The sequence below is a fragment of the Hyperolius riggenbachi genome, chromosome 3 (genome assembly GCF_040937935.1).
Source record: "Hyperolius riggenbachi isolate aHypRig1 chromosome 3, aHypRig1.pri, whole genome shotgun sequence".
Classification (NCBI taxonomy): Eukaryota; Metazoa; Chordata; class Amphibia; order Anura; family Hyperoliidae; genus Hyperolius; species Hyperolius riggenbachi.
In genome coordinates, this window is record NC_090648.1 from 293,464,890 (window position 1) to 293,487,529 (window position 22,640).

A 22,640-nucleotide genomic window follows, 5' to 3' on the forward strand; every position below is an offset into this window, starting at 1 on the left:
AGGGAGTATAACACTGCATTGCTTGTTCATTGGATTTGAGAGGTGTCATTATTTGTCTTGATCGTTTTGAGAATAGATGCAAGAGAGTGTTTGCAGGAAGAGGTGGTTTTATATCTGTTTTTTTTTTCTAGGTATTTGCAGAGCATATGGTAATAAGTGTTAGTAGTCTCTTTCTATGATATACATGACACAAATATATAAGCATGCTTAGACTTCAGTACATTGGGACAGAAATGTATTGAAACAATGGAAACTATATATACTGACATTACATTACTGTCATTTTTACTTCTATTACATCAATGTCATTTGCATTTTTTTCATGTAGCATTTTTAGAACATCTGCATTTCATTATTGTAGTCAGTGCAGTCTTACATATTTGTAGCACATTTAGGGATTTTAACAGTATAAAACCTTGTTGTAAAACATAATTCTGAACAGTGCTCAACTGGGCACCTATCAGTGCCAATTCTTAAAAGTGATAAGTAATGTCCAACAGTAAAATTAGGGCGATAACACCCTGATTCCGGGTGGTTTGCGACAGTCAGATACATGTAATATCTTCAATCAATGCAACAAATGTAGAAGTAGCACTTATTATCAGTCCATACATATTAACATTCAATTATATGGGGTCCCCCCCTCCATACAGCGACTCACCAGATGATGTGGGCAATCGGGCCCATGTGCGCCTCTGGGGTATATGGCCACCCCAATGCCCTCTGTGGCAAATCACCTTCCGCTTGGCACCTTCTTATAATACAGACAGTGTCATGGCTGCACTCTTCACATATAAAGTATTCCTCACAGGGCCAATCACAATGCACAAATAATCCTACTCGTGGGCCCAATTGGCCGCATCATCTGGTGAGTCGCTGTATGAAGGGGGGGACCCCATAGAATTGAATGTTAATACGTATGGACTGATAATAAGCGCTACTTCTACATTTGTTGCATAAAACCTTGTTGAATCACTCATTTTATGTCAATCGTTTTTACAAATTCTGTGATTTTTGGAGTATCTGTTAAGGGTGCTGTTTGATTACTTGATTAGTAATTTTTAGTTATCAGGAGCAGTATGTACCATCTCATAGCAGAACTGAAACATTAACGCCTCTCCCTAATAGATAAGTACTACACAGAGCTTCCAGGCTTCTACTTGGTGAATGGCCAGAACCAGTTATTTAATTACTTCGTGCTGTATGATTAGAAAGGGGATCAGGGCCAAAACACTACACACTTAAACAAGCTAGACTAATATGGGCACTCACAAAAAAATGTGCATAGTTAGTGTCAGGGATTACGGAATAATCATGGGCTCCAGGAACTGGTTGGGCTTGGCTTAGCTGGTTTCTGGAAGAAACGAGATCTGGTGGCTGGGCCAACTTTTTGTGGACTCATTCTTATCCACGGGACTGATTAGCATATTGTGTGCAGCTCTACTGCAGCCTAGTTTAGCCAGCAACATGGAGAAGATATGTCTTGACTAGCTTTTTGATATTTAGGAAGAATGGGAAAATGCTGCAATTTCACCTAAGGTGGTTTCCCCATGCGTCAGGTAAAGGTTTACGTAACTTTATATCTTTATATCAAACAATAAGGCTATATGACTTGTAGTGCTTAGCTAAGAATCCTAGTGCCAGTACTTACAGCTGCCCAAGATGCCATAGCCAAGCCTCTTCCGTCTTTTATTTCATTTATGAATTCCCCACAATATGTGCCTTCTGGAAACAATTTATTGTTGGCTCTGCATGTAGAAATGGAATGTCCCATCACCTTAAACACCAAGCTTTGCTAGGCATAAATGCAACTCCTACAGGCAAAAGCATGTTAACATAATATAAGAGGCTTTGTTTTATGCAACGAAAGCAAAAATGTTCAGACTAGACCTGTTGAAAGTTTTTACAATGTTTCCTATGGTTCCATACAGGATAGTTTTTCATTGTACCAAATCATGCATTTGTAAAAGGAAAAAAAGAAAAAGAGCAACAAATAGCTATAGTAGTATATCGGTAATTTTACTGATATTGTACTATCTGCAATAGTAGAATATCAGTAAAATTACTGATATTCTACTGTCACTGATATAATATTGGTAATAATGCCAATTTTCTACTATCATCCTCTGTACCCCAATTGTCACATGAACCTTCCCATATCTGTGTACCACTAACCATCCCCCACTTACTCCTAACACAAACTACCCCCACTTACACCTAACACTAACCTTACCCTTCTTACTTCTAATACTAAACCCACTAATTAACCTGCCATGCCAGGACGGTAATGAAAAGTTTGGAGTTTGGTTAAAACATAGCCAACCTCTAATGCACTACTGCTCCTACCAAGCGACTAAGTAGCTGCTTGTATTTTAATGTCTCGCACAATTCCTGCAAAGTTTGGCTACATAGTAATGGAGCTTAGGTGCTACTATTTTATTCTGGCACCCGCTATTTTATTCCCCCACCGCCTTATTTCCTGCTGTAGCCAGTGTTCTCTTATTTTAACATGGGCAGCTATGGTGGTACTTACATTTCCCTGATGCTGCTGGCACACAAATGGTCCAGTTTGCATTAGTTATGGCAACGTTGGTCTCGTGCCTAGTGAATTAAACTTATGAAGTAAATTCAAAGAAGAGCAAATGGTTGGCACTACAGTGAAATGGCATGCACGCATCAGCTACGTCAACAGGCAGTTTGCACAGGAGGACTACACATACACCTCTTCTCTGGACCTCTTCAGCGTGCTCAAGCAACAACATCAAATGGCAAGCAGACAAAGATAGCAGGAAAGCTGGCACTGCTGCAAGTGTTCAATTTATTGTAGCAAAGATAAAGTGCAAACGTGCAACATCTTGCAAAAAGTTATGGCATGAAATAAACACATACCCTGGTGAGAAGAGGCGTGGAGGGTGGTGGGTGCTGGGCACAGGATGCCTGACGGCCGTTTCGCGCTAAACATCGCTTCTATGGAGTCAGCCTCCGTAGAAGCGCTGTTTAGCGCGAAACGGCCGTCAGGCATCCTGTGCCCAGCACCCACCACCCTCCACGCCTCTTCTCACCAGGGTATGTGTTTATTTCATGCCATAACTTTTTGCAAGATGTTGCACGTTTGCACTTTATCTTTGCTACAATAAATTGAACACTTGCAGCAATGCCAGCTTTCCTGCTATCATTGTCTGCCTAAACTTATGAAGTATTAGCATTTTAGAGCTAATTTAATCTTTTATCTAGATTCGTAAAGTGTGTGCTTTAATCTGGATATATTGGCAAGAGTAGGTTCTTGTTAACCCCCCAATATTCACATCCAGCACACTGCCTTTGTAAAAAGAATAAAGCTTCCTTTACTGATGGTTTGTCTAAATGTTTATAAATGAATTGTGTCTCTAGTGAGGCAGCTTCTCTTTACATAGTGCCTGTGTGAAAGTCAGGTTCATTTATTGCTTAGATGAAATGGAATGGCTGCAATTCCGTAAACAAATTGGGACTCTGTTAGCAGCTCTTTGTCATAAATAATCGTGGAGAAGATTGGATTCTGGTGATTTATTGAGGAGTTGAATCATCACCAAGTAACCTATACCTGTCCTTGTCTTGTTCCCTTATTACTGTCTTAATTTCCCTAAAGTTTGTTGTACATATGGTGTAGGGTTTTCTTTTTTTTACAACTTTATATTTCTTTTCATGTGATCCATGGCCCTGGGAGAACAGCATTTGTCTTTCTCCACATAGACAAGATATTTCTCAGTCTGGTTTAGGGCAAAAACCTACGGTCAGGCTCATTCTCATTGTTCATATTAAACACGCCAAGTGATGTATTTTTAAACCTTATCGCTATATAAAAGGTACGCATTACATTTTAACTGAAGAAATTTTAAGAGTGGCAGCTGAAGGCATTAGTGTCTAGCTGCAGAATTAGACATATGAGTTTCTAACACAGGGACCAGAACTAAATTTCAGTTCCAAGCAAATTAAAGTGGAACTCCAAATAAAAATATTTTACTTGTCTGATTTTTTTTTTATTCTGGGTTAACCAGTTCAGTGCCATAGGCTTACACCCCCCTAGTGACCAGGCTATTATTATTATTTTTTTTTTTTTTCCAATTTAGTGCTCTGCAGCTTTAGTAGCTTGCTTCAGAGCCATATCACTTAACATGCAAGTGAATCCAACCCCCCCCCCCCTTTTCTGCCCACCAACAGAGCTTTCTGTTGGTGGGCTCTGATCGCTGGTGTAATGTTTATTTTTTTTATTAGTATTTTTTTTAAATAAATTTGTCTACTTTGTGTTTATTTTTACTACTACCCTCCCTCCCCGACAGCCAATCAGGGCGATCCTCTCTCATAGGCATCTGCCTATGAGAGGGGCATTGGGATCCAAGCCTATCTAGGGGACAGCTGAGTGACACGACTATCCCCAGTACAGTGCTGCAGTAGATCACAGCACTGTACTGTATAAATAGACAGGGGTTTTGCTGTCTAACAGTCTGAAAGCTGCAATCGCCGCTGGTAGACTGATAACTGTGCACTTAAGCCAGGATGCCCACGTGATCCCCTGTAAAACCCCACCCCAGGACTTGACACCAATCGGCTTTAGATAGTCCTGGGGCTGTCACCCACCCGTCGGCAATCAGTATTACGGCGGTCAGGAGGGGGTTAAAGTGCATGCACTATTATATACTCTGTTTAGTTCATCTGGATAATGCAAATCTCCCCTTACCCAGTAAGGAAAGAAATATAACAAATCTCAGCTATTCATTTCCAGTTTATTAACAAACTTCTAATCCGTGTTTGTGTACAATATAACATAAAGACTTCAAAGGCCATCAATATGCTAAAAGCCGATGCTTCTGGATGCATGGCTGATCCACAAAGGCAAATAGGAATGCTTTGCATAGCTCTGCTCATTGTCCTGAAAATATGCATTATGCATGTTGTATTTCAGATAAGTTGAAATTATCTTGTGTGAATCTGTTAAATAAAAACTCTAAAAAAAGGAAATGATTTTCATTGCAGTGTCTTCAGTAGAGGGCTTCTAGGATTCTTTTAGTTCAGTACATAAAGTCTAGTGGATCTGCAATTTCAAAAGTTAAGCTGCCATATTGCTATCAGAATTAGTAATTTTATTTTTTTCAGCCTTCTTGTGGTTCATGCCCTCTGTCACCTACACAAGAAAAAAGTGGCACTAGTCTACCTTAGGGGACCCAGTAGGAAACCTCATAGGAACAATTTCTCCAATCACATCATCCTCTACAGCATGAAGCATTGTGATTGGCTAAATAGTGTGGGTGTACACTATCTGAAACCTGACAGTTCAAGAGGGTGAGGTGCACCCAATCACATTAGCGGAATTTCCCTTTGAGGTTTCCTGCTGGGTCCTGCAAAGTAGACTAGTGCCCATAAAGTTAACACTGGCATTTCCTGTTTAAATTTTATAGCTTCCTTTTGTCATTGCTCAGCAAATATGGTCTTGAAGGCTGAGCACTTCCCTATCTGCAGAAAAACCTCTCCATTCTCTTCAACACCTCTTTGTATCTGGCTCCACTGTTCCTCCCAATTCAGTTTTTAACAATGAGCACCTTACCAAATGCCCTTGGGCATACCCAGTTTGATGCTCTAAACTGCACCATACATTACTAACTACCATTCTCTGATGCAGAAATGACTTTGTGACCTTTGTTACAACCTACCCACACTTAATGGTTAACTTATGCCCTCCAGTTTCTCAGTAAATAGGGAGCCAAGCACTAATCAAAGTGGATAATAACTGCATAGACATTAGCGATATAAAGATTAATATCATGCAAGTTTGTAACCCAAGACTGAATTTACTGCAAGGTAGAGATGGTCATTGAAATGCTAATAATTCTGTGTCAAGTATAAATTTAAATTAGATTGTGTGCAACTTTGAATTGGACCAATCAAATGTACTTCCTGGCGATTTTACAAGCGCCATACAATTTCCTACGCACAAATCTGTGGTTGCTCTCACAATCAGAATTATAAGTGCTACCAGCCTATTATCGCTAGTCGGCTCACATATGGATTAAATGAATACAGAGAAGCAATTTGCATAGTGCTATAGATTTTACTTGAATTTGCACCTAAAACAATGTAATATGGGCATTACATACAGTACATTAATCTTATTGGAAGCTGACAGCCCATGTTTGCATCTGAAGTCAGTCGTGATCTGTATCCTGTGTGTTTCTTCTTGAGGGAATCTTTTGGGTGCTTTACAGAATTGCAATTCCTTTGGCAGAGACAGATGGTAGGATTTGATTTTTGCCTACATACGTTTTACTTGTTTCAGTTTTCTCCAATAAGCCCAATGTTCATTGTCATTCAGATTCTCCAGGGTCATGTGCGACATGTCACTGGAACTTGTTTGCCCTTCTGATACTGAAAAGGGTTAACAATGAGCAATATAGATACATGATGGTTATTTTGAGACCTGTTTTCTCTTCTGTTCATCCGGGTGGTCACAGGTTTTTAACAGTTGACCATTATTTGATAGTCGGGCTACTTGCTTTTTATTTTTTCTCTTCTTAGCCAAACTGTCCTTTGTTCAAGAACATGTTTTCTATACTGACTCTATGTACTGGTCAGGAGTATTGTGTGTATATAATCTCCTGTGTATTCATGTATGTTCGCTTCAGCGTCAGTGTTCAGTTACCATTTTTCCTGGGCTTACATCATCATATTAGCCAGTAAGTAAACCAGTTTTTTGTTGTTTTTTTTGTCTTGAAAGTTGATAAAGGTCTCCTATAATTTAAAATGCTTTAAAAACACGAGGGCTCTTTTCTCCACTATATTCTGCTGTCTACAAGTGTAACAATATTGTGCTGTTCAGAAAATCAATTCAAATATGGATATGTACCATATGGAAACGTTTGATTGGCTAGCTGGTGATTTAATAGTGCTCTGTTCACCCCGAACACCAGCTCTGATGAAGAAGGGTGTTATCTTCTGAAATGCGTAAATGTCATCAGCTATTTGCAGTGATTTCACAACCAGCCAGATACCAGGGGTGGATTGCTTCATCAGCTTTTGGGCCACCACGCTGGTCAAGCTGAGAACTATCCATTCCACAACAATACACTGGCACTAGACTCCCTTTCTCTAGCTACTGGCCAGGGCTGATTAGGAATGAGCGACTCTGGGTCTTCTTGTATGGTGCCAATCCACTAGATGCAAGTGGGGTGGTAAGAATTGTTTGAAGATGTATTTTATCTACTGAATATTTCTGAATATGGACTAGTATTCTAGCATTTACTCCGGAAGCAAGAGGTGCATATTTTACTGTAGCAAGAGGTATGTGAAGGCTGCTGTATTTATTTCATTTTAACCCCTTGCCAACCGCTCCACGCCAATTGTTGTGAACGCAGCGGCAGCTCCAGGACCACTCCACGCCGATTGGCGTGAATGGCTGTGGGCGGGGATTGCAGGAGATTGCGCGCGCTGGTGTGCGCGCATCTCTGCATGAATGACGGAGCTCCGCACCACCTTCAGTCTCCCAGTGGCGATCGCGCCACTGTACAGCGCTGCCTGTGATCTATGCCAGCACTGTGCTGGGAACAGCCGTGTGACACGGCTGTCCCCCTGGCAGGCTCAGGGGTGATCCGCTGTCATAGGCTGAAGCCTATGACAGCGGATCACCATGATTGGCTGGCGGGGGGAGGGAGGGAGAGAGGCAAAATTGAAAGAAAAAAAAACATACATTTTTTTATATATATATATCAAATACACACTTGAGGAGCAATCAGACCCCGCCAACAGAGAGCTCTCTTGGTGGGGAAAGAAAGGGGGGGGGGGGGGAGAATCACTTGTGTGCCGAGTTGTGCGGCCCTGCAGCAAGCCCTTAAAGCTGCGGTGCCCCAATTATAAAAAAATGGCCTGGTCACTAGTGGGGTTTAAACTCCAGTGAAAATAATGTAAGAAAAAAATGCTTCATTTTTACACTAATTATGTATAAATGATTTAGTCAGTGTTTGCCCATTGTAAAATCTTTTAAATCCCTGGTTTACATTCTGACATTTATCACATTGTGACATTTTTACTGCTGGCAGGCGATATATATTTACCCTACCATCACACTGCAGCTAGTGTATTTGTGGTGATTTACATGTGATAATCTATAGAGTGACTGGATGTCATGTTTTATTCTTGTTTGTTAGCTTTTATTTAAAATTTTAGATTTCCTATATTTACAAAGCGCTTTCTGATAAATCTGTAATTAATACTTTATTCAATTTTGTGGATTGGGGATAGCCGCTTTATCAGAAGATTAGTTGACATTTAACTCTTGTGTCTCCAGCACTATACCCAATTTGTTTTAATGTATTGAGATTCAGAAAATCATGTTGTGACTAGTAGCTTTATCACTCTAAAAGTGAGGACATTTAAAGAGGCTCTGTATCAAACAAAAATTCACCCGGGGGTGCTCACCTTGGGAGGTGGAAGCATCTGGATCCTATCGAGGCTTCCCCCATCCTCCTCCATCCCATGGTGGCAGCAATAGAGCTCCCTGAAAGGCGGGTAAAATTTTTTTTACCTTCCCGGCTCCAGCACAGGCGCAATAGCAGCCCTCGGCTCTGAAATAGGTGGAAATAGCCGATCCCAGTCAGGTCCGCTCTCCTGAGCAGACGCAAGTCGCCTGCGCAGTAGAGCAGACCCAACTGAGATCGGCTATTTCTGTTCTGTCTGCGCAACAGCGCCCCCACTGGAATGGGGAAAGGTAAGTTATTGTTGGCTGTGCATTCTGTGGGCCAGAGCAATACCGTCGTGGGACGAAGGAGGACGGGGGAAGCCTCGATAGGATCGTACAGAGTCTCTTTAAGCTAAATTGGAATTTATTGTAGAAAAGTGTGAAACGACTTTTGGCGCAAAAAAAAAAATCCTATAAACCCTGTCTTTATTTTTTATTTTTTTTTTTGAAACATGTCCAAAAAGCAGCTGCGTTCAGGCAGTCCGTTTCAGCATCTGTGGGCGTGGCTGCTGCTTGGATTGCATCTTTTTCTAAGCGAAGATGTAAGTTCAGGCTGAATGTAAGTTCAAGCTGAAGTAATCATACCATCATATCCTATAAGATTAGATTAGGTAAATAATTGATATATACTTCTTTGAAAGTACTGTAATCTCATAAAATTCCATTTCAAGGGCTAAGGCCTAGTTACAGTATTGATACAGGTAACTTTGCACAATGAATCTGCCAAGCATACACATAATTTGGTTCACTGTACACTCTTGTCTTAATTCACCAAGCATAACTTTACATTTATAAATGAGGCAATTTATGGCAGATGAATAGTGTGTATCAAAGAGCAATTTAATTTTACCTGTTCACTGTGGTCTTTGTGCACAGGCCTCAAAGTATACTATGTGACAGTACTAATGAGCAAACACTTGTCACTGTTGTTACTGTTGTCATGTAACTTGTGATAATTTGTCACTGTTTATAAAACGTATCTTAGTTGCGTTAAAGGAGAATATAATGTGAAAAAGGTAGTGTGCTGTTTGTAGGATTCTCATACTGATAAAGTTGCAATAACATTAATAAAAGTACGTGTATACCTTTTTTGTAAGTAGTTATACTTTATACAAAAATAATGTAGTCCTCCCACTTAGAATTGCAAGTTAGAATCACCTTTTTGGAATTAATTTTCAAGTTGCTGAATGAAATAAGTGTTAATTGTGTAATACATTACAGTTCTTTAGGCCCCCATGGCACTGGAGGATTGATTAAAACATTACAACTTGCATAGATTAAAAAAAAAGTGACATTAACTTTGCAACTTGCATATATTAAAATAGTGACATTGTGAAACAGTGTAAAATGCTAAGCAATCTTCAGCTAGATCTCTTTAGTATTTACCCCCAAAAAAGACAGCAGAGATGAATGCTTTACATAACCCACTTACATACTCAGAAATATATATTTTTTTAATTTTGTTAAAAAGATGTAATTGCATTTGTGATTTTGCAAAATATATTTTAGAATAACAGAAATACAGTGACAGATGTTTATATGTGCTAAATAAGCTAACTCTGATGTGCCCCATCTACCTAGTTCAGTTATAATCGGAGTTTAACATATAGACCATATCCTATTCTAAGCTTGCAGATGCGAGCTGCTTATCACCTTGCCATCGTGCGTGGATTACCGGAAAATACTATTGCCCATTTCCTTCGTGTGATGGCCAATCATTAGGGTGCATTACTCAGGCGAAAACCTGAGTGATACTCCCTTTTACTGAGCGATGGGCAGTGAGGCTTTACCCTGTTCTGCTATCCTTCAGCACCACGGCTCCCCACACGAGTGCACACTCGCCAAACATCGCTGCCAACTTCTGCCTCTGCATCCTTTAATAAGGACACCCCAGAGCTCCCTGTCAGACTGCTGCACATCGCCAAAGCCCTCCATGTAGCTGCACTGGGCACCCCTAGCAATATACATACTGCCACAAAAATTCTGCTGTCTCTCGCCGCAAGTCATGTAATTACAGTGTATGAGTTATTGTAATTATTCTGCACCAGAGACCCAGGAAAGCTTCTTTGAAGTTCCTGCCATTTCATGGGCTCAGACAGTGGACCAATGAGGAACGCTGGCAAGAGCTTCAAGGATGCTTTGCCGGGGCTCAGATGCAGAGTAATTACAGTGACTCATACACTGTAACCACACGATGGGAAACTTTGTCAGGTTTTTTTTTATATACAATTTTTTGCAATCTCTTGGTAAGTTAATCTTGTAAAAGTTGTCTTAAAGTGAACGTCCGGACTAAAAATCGACTCAGCAGCACTGAAAAGGCCTGGTGTTTCTTTAACAGTTTCACAGCATCAGAACTTTGTTTCTCTTATCCAAGCCTCATTTTTAGCTGCATAGAAGAAAACTGCCCAGGCTTTTTTCCCCTGATGCTGTGCAAAGCATGATGGGATTTCTGATGTTGTTGCTCTCGTTCTGCTGTTTTGGTGCAAATTTTTCTTTTTTTACATTTTGAATTTGACATTTAAAGCCTAGCGTGTGCAGCTGGGAGGGGTTATCAGGACACAGGACATTTGGAACTGTTTCCTGCTCCTTGTCACCTCCTTTCAACCAAAAAGATGGCTGCCCCCATGACAAAGATGGCAGCCCCCATGAATCACAAACCTTTGCCTGTTCTTTTAAAACAGGGTGGGTAAAAAATTATATTACCTATCTATTCTAATTAACATAACTAATGTAACTTAATGACAGTATGTTTGTTTAGGCTGAAGTTCCCCTTTAACTACAGTAGAATCCCTTTATAGTAAACTCCATGGCACCGACCAAGTAGTTTACTATATCAGAAGTTTACCATATCAGGATTGCTCATGCGTGACTGGAAACTGAGTTTACTATATCAGAATTTACTATAGTGAGATTCTCTTTTCACTTTTTCACTATTCGACTTCCGAATCTGTGAATAATTCGGTCACAGAAATTCTGTGATTGCAAATATTCGGAAAGCGATCAGTCATGATCGCGCTGGAAATTCGTGATTAGGTCGTGATTGGGCAGAAATTACACCCCTGGGCCAATCAGAGGCCCCCAGCCAGGCCCTAGCAACCAATAAAGTGGGGGCCATTTCCAGCGCTCCATCCTTGCTACACTCTGTGGCACTGAGAGGATCACCTCCAGGCCATATCTGCATAAGCAAGAGCATTTTCAGTCCTTAGATTGACCTTATACTGTATCTAATACTTGTATTAAGCTTACCAGCCAGTGAGTAATTACTTAAGTTATTTGTAGTCAGTGTAGTTGTCAGAGAGTGTACTGATTTGCTTTGCTTAGTGCAGGCAGGTTCAACTTCACACTGATTCTACTGCTCTATTGCTGTATACTTGTTAGCTAGCTAAGCCAGCCAGCCAGTGATCAACTTCAGTTAGTTGTGGTCACTGCCACTGGTCCATCACTAAGTTTAGTCAGTGACGTTGTACTTTGCTACTAGCGTGCAGCCGGTTAGTTTGCTGTGCACATAGTGCAGGCAGACCATGGCGCTGTCTACTGATTTTTGTGTTCTATTACTGTATTCAGTGTTTTGTTTTTTTCTCTTTTCTGAAAAATCAATAAAAGCCCCCTGTTATAGTCCATCTGTCCCCAGGCCCACACACACGTATTGACTGTCAGCACACTTTCTCCACCTTGAAATCTTGTGCATACAAACTGTCTGGCAGGGGTTGTGGTAGGAGAGGGAGTGCCATTGCCTCCGCCACTTCTGGAACTGGTCCACGGCCAGGGAGAGGGCGCTCAGCTGTAGGGGATGCAGCAGAGAGGTGTCTATCAGCAGCACAGCCTGGGCCGATTCAGCCGACGCCGGTGGCACCCATTTTCAGCACCTTCAGTCGCCGTGTGGTCATTCAGGAAAGTCACTCGCAGGGATTGATGGAAATGATGATGGAGGTGCAGCCCATCATGACTTTAACCCAGACCTCCGCTGTGAGCAGCACTCCCTGTAGCAGCAGCACACGTCTCCTCCTGCTGTGGTGTCATGGTCTTTCTGTGCTGCTGCACTGACCGCTTTAGTTCTCATCCTGCTGCCGCTGAGTTTCACCGCCAGGGGCCACGGATGCATGTAATTTTTTTGGGAAGCATTATCATGCTGTGGTGCCACCAGTGAGGTCCCATGGTCATTCTGTGCTGCAGCACTGACCACTTAGTCCTCCTCCTGCTGCCGCTGATGTTCTATTTCACTACTTAAAGTGAACCCAAACCAAACATTTTTTCAATTAAAAATATTTAGTTGCACCATGCCGATGAGCAATTCAGTGCATGCTTTTCACCCTTCTCTTTTCACAACTAGGGTTATACAGGTGGCAGCCATTAGCAATTCCTCCTTTGCCGGACACCTCCTACTCCACCAGTCTGCCAGATTCTGTCCCGGCAGTATGAAAGGAAGGGAGGGGTTCCTCCAATAAATGTAAAATATTTTATACTTGTCATCATGCAGCAGAAAAAAGGCTGCTATTTATTATTATAATTTAGAAAATAGATTTTAATTCTGAAATCTTGTATTTTTAATTTGGGTCCACTTCAAGTCTGCGTTCCCAAGCCAGCGGCCACAGACAACTCTGCTGCCATGTCACTGCTATTGCTGCAAGGAGGAAAAAAAAAAACATATTTACAAAAAACCTATCTGGGTGTTTTTGTGGCGTCGGCCACTCATCCTCCTCCAGTGGTACCACCACGGCCAGGTGCCATTGGGACTCCCCATCACCTCTGCAATTGCTTAACGTGTATTTCCTTGTTTAAAACCAATTATTACCAATTAATAGCTGCATTAAAAGTGTTGATTTAACTTTAAAATTCATTTTCTCAAAAAGTAAAAGTTCTTTTTGGATTTTTTTTGTTTAACCACTTAAGTACCAGCAGTCTCTGCCCCCTTAAGGACCAGAGATCGCTGGTACAATACCAACGGAATCCCGACGAATCGCCTTGCATACCCACCACAACCGCTGTCACCTCAATGCGCCGCGATCCTCAGGACATAGACTCTGCTGTGTCTATGACGGCAGAGTCATGTGAGCTGGTCTGGAGCCGATTTCATTGGCTCCTGACCGTGTCTATCAATGTAAGCAAATGGGAGCGGCTTACATTGATAGACACGGCCAGGAGCCAATGTAATCGGCTCCGGACTGGCTCACATGGCTCTGCCGTCATAGAGATAGGCAGAGCCTTTAAACGATGGCGAGAAACATCGAGTTTGAGTGGCGCGATCGGCGGGGAGCAAAGGAAACGACGAATGCGCACTGCAGACGGTGATTGAAATCTATCCCCTGTCAGCCAGGAGCCCACCAAAACATTGTGAAGATTTCAACCACCGTGGTCCTAAAGTAGTTAAGTTGTAGCCCCATATCATCTTTATAATCCATGCAATTTGGGGGATTGTAGCCTTGCTATTATCTAAAACGATTTTCTGTGATCACGGCCATGAATTTCCGTGATTGCCTCATTCACGGGAATTATCCGGGTCGAATTCGTGAGTCCGTTTCAAATCTGGAAATCACAAGATTTCCGGATTTTTTTTTTCAACCATGGCCGAGTAGTCAAACCCGTGATTGTGGGGTATCTGAGCATCACTGGAGAGTCTACTGTTAAAAAAAGAGGGGCCCACTAGCAGCACTCCTTCATCCATCTTATTAGCTTGTCATTGGTGCTATTCTGGAAATGAACACCTCTATATGTATATTGCATAGTGGTAATCCTTATTTCCTTACTCTGATTACACCTCTCTGACTCTGCAGCTGTTCTTGGTATGTTTTGGGGCTCCTTATCAATAGAGAACTTTGGGCTCCTTGTAAAACTCGTATTGGAGCTCCAAGCTCCTTAGTGCCACTGCATGTATATCGGGCGTATGTAGGGGCAAATATCAACTATGTATAGTATCATAACAAATGTTAGTAGTAGGCAATTATACATTCTGCTTCCCATGTCAGAGAGAACAAATATAATCCAGAGAGGTTGTTTGTCTCTGTTACTATGCTGCTGGGATGTGACAGCGTGACAAATCTTCCCTGTAGTAATAATCTAGGAATATTGTGGGTTTGTTGACAATTGTTAGTTTTTTTGGAACCCAGGTGTTGAAATCTGCGCCAAAATTTTAGATCTGTTCACAGTAAATGTCAAGTACAGCTGTGTTACCGTTCTTAAGTGGATTGAGTGGCTATGTATTCAGCTTTGGTGAAAGCTTGGCTGAAGTTGTCAGTCTCCTGAGCAGATCTCTTGTGTGTTGTCTGGAGCTGTCCCACTAAGAAGCAGTTGTTGTACATCCTGGATAGCAGTGAAGTTGTAGTGCTGCTCTGCCTTTCTCAGGTCACTAGAGAGGATTCTTATTGCTGTTGTCATATTGATTTTTTTCAATGTGTGTTGCCAAATGTGTCAGTCAGCTGCAGGATATACAAGAACAATACAACTTGAGAGTAACTTTAAATATTTATACAAGCACTTAGACTTTAAAGATAATATGAAAGTAAATATACAGTATAGAACAAATACATGCTATAAACTGCATCAGAAATGGGCTAAGATGCACGTGTTAACAGCAGTAATCAATATTGCTTCCCTCCTTTCCTACGCTGGAAATGACTAATATATCCAAAAAGGAAAAAGGGAGAAACCATTCTCAGAGAAGTGTTTTAAAAAGGCAATTACTAAACTTAACCTTTAGGAAAAGAATTGCTGCAAAGGAACGCTTTACATTTTTCTAATATAAAAAGCACCAGCATCAGCTCTTTTACTTTGCTTTCATTAATTTGCCCATTACCTAAGTTTTGTGCTGTTGTGGAAAATGGATGTTGTGAAGCTTTTATTGGCTCAGAAGTGGAAAAGCCATATTGTTTGTTTGTTTGTTATGTGCGTGTTTGTGCTGAGCAAATTATTTAAGACCAATGGAAGATTTTTAATTGCGATAGGTGAGCAAGTTATTGTGTGTTGTTTCCGAATGTAATTTACTTAAGAATGAATTGTAACTGTATAGGCTTGCAGAAAGCACATGTCAGCATTTAGAAGACTGGCTATTTTTCCAAAGTTGTTTTCTTAATGCATTATTATTGTTTTTAGCATCCGTAACCTGAAAGGTGCATCATTCTCACAAAGTGTGTGCAGGATTATCATCTATTTTAATGCGTTAACATTTCATTTATATTCAGCAGTGGCAAAATGAAAAAACTTACCAAACCTAATACTATTGCACACTTTGTTTTTTTTTTATAGATATTTCATTTTAAAATGTCCAGCATGGTTCAGATTAGACTTGGCTTGTTTTTATACAGCATTATAGGTATACCAACCGGTGAGCCGCAAAGTGCCCGCTAATGATACAATGTTGATTTGTACATTCTTACCAATTCTATGTTGTAAACTTATTGAATATACTTTGAATGGATACTTTAGGTAGCCCATAGTAGTAAGGTTGTACAATCAACATTGTGTCATTAGTGGGTGCCTTAATGGCTAAAAGTATTAGAGGCAGATGATCAGCAGGATGCCAGGCAAATGGTATTGCTAAAAAGGAAGTAAATATGGCAGCCTCCACATACCTCTTGCTTCAGATGACCTTTAACTGTCTACATTTTTTGCTGTAGTGATCCTTTAAGGCCTTAGATGTAAGTCGTGCCCGCCCCTTGCTTGTCCTACATCTTATACTGTACATGCCTATACATCACTTTGGCAGCTGGGAGGAGGAGCTAGTTAGCTTAGTGAGTAGGTACCTTTGAATGTGCTAAATTGAGGGATGTCTTGATCTGCATTAAGAAACTAGACAGAGTAAAGAACCTGTAAACAAATCAAATAAAGATAATTGTAACCTCTCACTCATATATGCAGTAAATTCAAAAGGAAAACATTTTCAGATTTCAAAATTAAAAATAAAGGTGAGAATAAATTGACTTCTTTTAATTTCTACAAAAGCGATAGCAAGAAATATTTTAGCTATTGTATTCCTGCAAAAATAGTATGTCACAGTTAATACCTGGAGGCTTTGGCTATGCAGTTTAGCAATTTTTGGGTTCAGCTTCACTTTGCATTGCAGTCCTATGATGCAGTATACAGAAAAGGGCCATTGCATACACTGGATTATACCGCAAGGTACCCAGTCCATAGCAGCTGGCCACTGAAGAGCCTTCCCATTTTTGCAGAGGTGGCAGAGGAGTTGACTTAGGCTGGCACTAAGTGCCTGTCATTGAAATCTACCTTTACTTACATGTCTGAGATACGTCTGGGATTAGAAATGACCAATCACTATTTGCTTGTTATGATATTCAGGGGTATCTTGTGATCAGTCATCACACTGACTGCAGCCATTTGTGCAAAACCAGTACAGTCTTTAATTTTCTAACTTCCAGCAGGCAAAACAAAAATATAGCTTTCACAGAAGCCCAAACTCCAAGTCCAAAAATAACACAGCTTCTCTTCAGCAACCCATAACAACTCCACACAGGTAATAAAGTCACCAAATATAAAGTAATATACTGCAGGATGTTAACAGTGAAAGGAGGTTGTAGTTTAACATGTTCCCTAAAACTCTGGGATTCCAGCATGTAATTTCCAGGCTTCTCTGCCCTGTGCAGCTCTCCTGAGCTTTAGGAGTGCTCTGACTGATTTTTCCTTCCTGACTCCCAGCATGCATTTCTCCAAGAAGCCTTCCTGCAGCTGATTAACCCCTCCCTGCCATGCTCATTCTGGCAGCCCTTTTTCCCCAGGCATTTTCTGTGGTTGGAATAGGAGGCCACCCAACCTTCCTTCTTTCCTATTCCAGAGCTCAGGACCCTGAAAAACTATAAAGTGCAATGGATTGTTGCTATACTGCCCTGAGCTTTTACCCCAGCACACACCTGTATTAATGGGTCCATAACCTGAATATTGAAAAAAAAGTATTGTCCCTCCAGAACCCATCCCTGGAGTCCTGTACATTATTGGCATTATTTGCTTGTAATAGTATAATAAAGACCCGATCATTGGTAATTATTGCCTATTGTTGGCAATATCCACCTACTGAAGGTAGTCTCTGCACATGGCTGGTAATATTTGCATGTCGTTGATATCTTCATATTCATTGGAATTGTTTGTCCTCCTCCTCATTCATTTATGCGACTCCTACTCTTTTTAACCATATGTACTTTTGCATAGCCGGTTGTGTCTGTCAATCACTGCTTCTTTCAGCTGTTGTTTGTCATACTTTGTAAATTATATATTTTTAGTATTTTTTTTTCCTGTCTTAAATTCTAAATCTCCTTTGGAGAGGAGAATCATGCTACCACCTAATAAGAGATAGGACTGTGCCCTTTAGTCTGGATTTACCATTGCACACCTCTTTCCTTTAATTCTTTTATGCTTTCATTTTTCATGTTTCTGTACCACATAATGGAGCATTCAAGGGAAATACTGTTCTTTAAATACAAAGAAATATAAAGACACTTTTATTAAGAAGCTAGTCAGATTAGTACAAGCTCCAACTTGTGATTTTACTGTTTCCCCTTAAAGAACATTTCAAGTCTGTATGGACAGATAAATAGCAAGCCTTGTGTTCTTACATTATTTCTGTCCATTTCCAGCTGCTGAATTTCTACTGTCAATGTGCCCTTGGACCTGTTAAGTGGGTCCAGATAATGGCATCATGCAATATAAAAGCAATAATGATGTGTATCACGGTTCATCTGTCATGGTACAGTGACATAAATGGGCATTGCATAAAGGTAGTTTAGTGAAAACTGACAGAAACAGAGCTTATTTCAGTAATATATGGAGCTTGCAGGAGCATGTAAAACCATTTTAACATTTTCAATAAATCTCACAGACTGCATTTAGAGATAAAATACTACTTTACTGTTTTCAAAGTGCCTTGTTTCAGAATCCCCTCTATAATTTGGGTAAACAATGTGATGCTGATATTTTGACAAATTAAAAACACTGTTATAAAGTGTGCAGGAAAATGGGCAGTTCATTAGACACACATTTTATGACTTTCTAAAAAATGAACAAAAGAAATGCAAATGACCATCTCAATGTAATAGATTCTAAGATGCACGGAGTGGTGATCTCATATCTAGGGCAGCAGGAGTCTCTCTCTGCCAAGTATACGGTACGTGGTAACCTGAATGGAGATTGTAGGAAAGGCAAATGTTCCAGACAAGCATGCATGTTTAGGACACCTGCTTTTCCGAAGCCAAGTGAAATTGCATCTGTATTAAAAACAAATAATTAATGATGTGGTACAATTTCTTTTTTTCACTTTAAATTGTGTTTTTCACATTGCAGCATGGTATAAATTCAAAATAATGTTTCCAACTATTAAAGCAGTATTTAGTATGGTAATCTGAAGTATCGCCTACCCAGCAACTTCCTCTTTCTGTATGAGTTATTAGCAGCACAGAGCAGAAGGCATTGCATCTCTTCCTCCATAATTTGAGTAATTGGGAAATCAACTCATCCATTCTTCTGTTAGCAATCATGTACAATTTACAGGATATCAAGGTAGGAAATCTAATATATATATGTATATGTATGTATATATGTATATATATATATATATATATATATATATATATATATATATATATATATATATATATATATATATATAAACAAATCCTAATATAAATCTACATTTTCTTTACTTCTTAGCTAAGGCTTGTGTTCTGTACAGCAGTGTTATTACCATGATTCAGCTAGAATCCAGGAGCAGTAGAGTACCAGTTATCCAGAACTCAACTAACCAGTAGTCTCAACCAACCAGCACAAATCGCAGGCAGTACTCACAGTGGTGAAGGACAGGCTGCTTGTAGGCTCTACTGTGATTTTAGACTGGCTTCCATGACTCCCCCCAAGGTTAATATGCTTTCAGTAAGGGCTTCTTTCCTCTTGTGCGTGGCATGTGTCTTGCAAGAACCAATACCGGCACAGCTGTGACCTGCTCGTGGCCGAATCCCTCTAACCGCGCTATGCATGGCCTGACCACAAATTCAGAGTATTCCTATTCAATAGGCTGTCAAATCCTATCCGAATCCGTGGGCGGGGAATCGGCCCAGAATCACAGCAATGGAAACTTAGCCTTACTGTATTTTAACATTTAATTTAGAGGTCATGGTATGTACAAAGAGTGGGGTATAGTACTGTATTAGTGAGGCCTATTTTTAACATTGAGTCTCAAGCAACCAGAAAGCACACTAATCTGGCACTAGCCAATCCCTCTTGGTGTGAGATAACCTAAACTCAACTGTATAAATATTATTTTGCTTGTCTTGTCCTCCTTAGTTTTGGCTTGCTTTGATTGTCAGAACTTCAAGTAGTCGCTTCAGCCTCACCACCAACTTTTCTGCTGCCTAGCTCGATTTCCTATCTGACCTTTGGGTACGCCAAGCCTGCTGCCACCTTCAAGCCCCTTGTCTTACAACATTGCCTGTTTGCCACAAGCCCCAACTATTTGCCTAAATCTGACTGCACTTGTTTAGTCACTAGTATCTGATCTTCTGTGTTACATTTTGATTTAACTAGCTTTGCCTGACCACTTTTGAGCAGACTTACCTGCTCTCTCTGTGGATTGATCTCTGAGGCCACAACTTAGTTATTACTTGTAGCAAAGTCAGAAATTACTCCGTATGGTTAGGTGTCCATTGACCTTTGCAGGATGTTCTTGTGAAGACCAGTGGCTAATTAGACTTAACGTGCTAGGAGAGTCCAGGTCTACCACTGGTCTAAGGGTTATCAGGGTTAACGGCTAATATTAAAGTAATCTAAATATAACCAAGATGTCCCTGAAAATGGCACTCACTTTTTAAAAGATGACATGTTTGTATAGACACTGCTCATTGAGTGAAATCTTTCTAAGCTCCACCAAAATGACAATTTAAAGTGTATTAACCCAGGACAAGAGCACCTTCTCAGATGGAATATATTGTGGTAGCAAGGTGTCTTTGTTAAACTTCAGTGCTCGAACAGTTAAGCTGAATACTCACCTTGTGACGAAGGAAGATGGATCACAGCGATGTCCCACGATAATGAGTGTTCCCCAATCCATCTTTCTGCCGGCAGGTATTAGCAACATCACATGCCGGGTGCAATCGGGAAGCCAAGCAATCGCAGTACTTTGCATGGAGTCTTTGCGGATCTTAAATATCCAATCCGCCGTAACTGTCATTATGATCGCATGTCGCTAAACATCGTTGGTGTGATCTGTGCGTCTGTACCCACATTGTGAGATCATGGAAAAGTCCACTTGTCGCTCAAAAAATCGCCGGTCATCAGGAAAATTGTCGGAACAATTGCGAGGTGGGTACGGGCCTTAATTACATGATTTTTTTTAAACACCTCAGTAATGTTAATTTTGCTTTAATAAAGTCAATAGAGAGCTAAAATTACTAGCACCCGGTGTAGACTGTATAATATGATCTGTTGTAAATAAGCTTCAAGAATCTGTGAAATGTCTTTAATGAAAACATAAAATGCAGGATCATGACCTTAGCAGTTGAAATGCATTCACATTCATACCTTGGAAAAGTACATTGTGCTTCCCTTTTTGACATTGTGCTTGCTGATGTTCATTATGAAATCTTGAGATAAAACACTTTTGATAAAAAGCTTAATTTTAATAAATTAATAGAAATGTGATCAGTGTAAAGGAAAATTAGCTGCAGGGACACCACAAAAATAGCACATTGTCCAACATTAAGAACTGACATTTATTCCAAATAATTGGTTATCACCCAGTGGGATAAAACAATGCAAGACATAATTATGAGTTAAAAAGCAAGTGAAATATCGTTCTCATTCTATTATACCAGGAAGCTAGCATTATTTCTCCAAATGTGTAAACACTGTTACATGGTTTTATATAGTAAACATTAAAACTTACTCATTTAAAGGGTACATATTGTGACATTCTGGGGGAAGTTGATATGTTTAGCTCATGTTGGCAGTGGAGATCAAAGCATAGAAGGGTCACAATATACCAGCCAGTGAGTCTTTTTAGGATTAAAATAAATTAATACAGATTTATTTGCCAGTCAAACAATGTCCAAAAGAGAAACAATCCACCACACTGGGTATTTAGCAATCACACTGCAGGCATAGCACTCTATGTCTGTGCCAACCCTGACCTCAGGTTATCTCCGGAGTTACTGCATACCACCCCTGTTTACTCTCCATAGCCACACCTGCTCTTAAGTGACATCCTACCTTAATTGCAGTCTACGGCCACTCACCTTTTCCATGCTTCTCCTGGATTACATGTACTGGAGTCCAACTCCCTCCATCACTTCAGCAGCCTTTCTGCTGAACAGCCTTTCAGGAGCTTCCTTGCTCCACACAAAGCCCACTGCATACTGAGTAAGGCTACATACACACTTGAGCTAAAAGTCTTTGGAAAAGAACTTTAATTAAACATTTGATTTGGGTGTTTTTTGGAGGGTGGGGTGTAAATTGTAATTGTTTTATGTAAATATGTGTTTATTTGTTTTTATCTGCCTGTTGGAAGGGGGAAGGGAGTTTACTTGGTTCCTTAGATTAGTCTTTATCAGAAAAGATAGGCTTAGCACCTAAGTTTTTCTTAAAAAAAAAACAAACGTTTTTTTTGTTTTCAATATTTCCCCTATGCAGGTTTTTTTTATTTGTCCCCTCACCAAGCTCTGATAATATAATTTAGTAAACCTGAACAAAGGCGTAGTAGAGCACACAATCGGGAGGCCCCATCCCAGCCTTTGAATCACAAAGCCCTCCTGGTGCAGCCAGTAAAAGCAGTGGCCTTGGCTTCTTTTCTTCTATTCTCTTGTATTCTCTGTCTCAATAGATGGTTTGGACAGGAATTGAAATGCCAACAACAAAATAGAAATCCAAAAGCTTATCTGGGTTGTATTATTTTTAAGGTGGTTTTCCTAGTTCAACACCTGGCATTACAAGTAGCAGCTAAATTAAGTGAAAAAGATGCTATTGCTGCCGCCCAATATCTTTTCAATTAGGCCTTTAACCTTGAGGACTCTTGTCATTCTTAAACTGTAAGGGAAGAATCTTAAGAACATGTATATATAGTTCTGTTTAATTTAGTTCACTTAGAACACTCTTTGTCATGTCTTACCCAGTCACCCTCGGTGCATTGCATCTGCCTACCATGTGCTTACTCCAGTTAATTAATTTCTAAAGG

General features: G+C 40.3%; 1 protein-coding gene across 3 annotated transcripts in view; it reads left to right on the forward strand.

Moving 5' to 3' along the window:
* IMMP2L (inner mitochondrial membrane peptidase subunit 2) overlaps positions 1 to 22,640 on the forward strand; it is a 1,449,658-nt gene that overhangs the window by 293,704 nt on the left and 1,133,314 nt on the right. Inside the window, exon 4 of one of the 3 annotated variants that reach the window (XM_068276518.1) lies at positions 20,537 to 20,587. The exons of the other annotated variants lie outside the window; for them this stretch is intronic. Within the exon in view, the coding sequence (XP_068132619.1) occupies positions 20,537 to 20,543 (7 nt within the window). The 3' untranslated portion in view covers positions 20,544 to 20,587. Of the gene's footprint in view, positions 1 to 20,536; positions 20,588 to 22,640 lie in introns of those variants that run through there. 3 annotated transcript variants of the gene reach the window in all.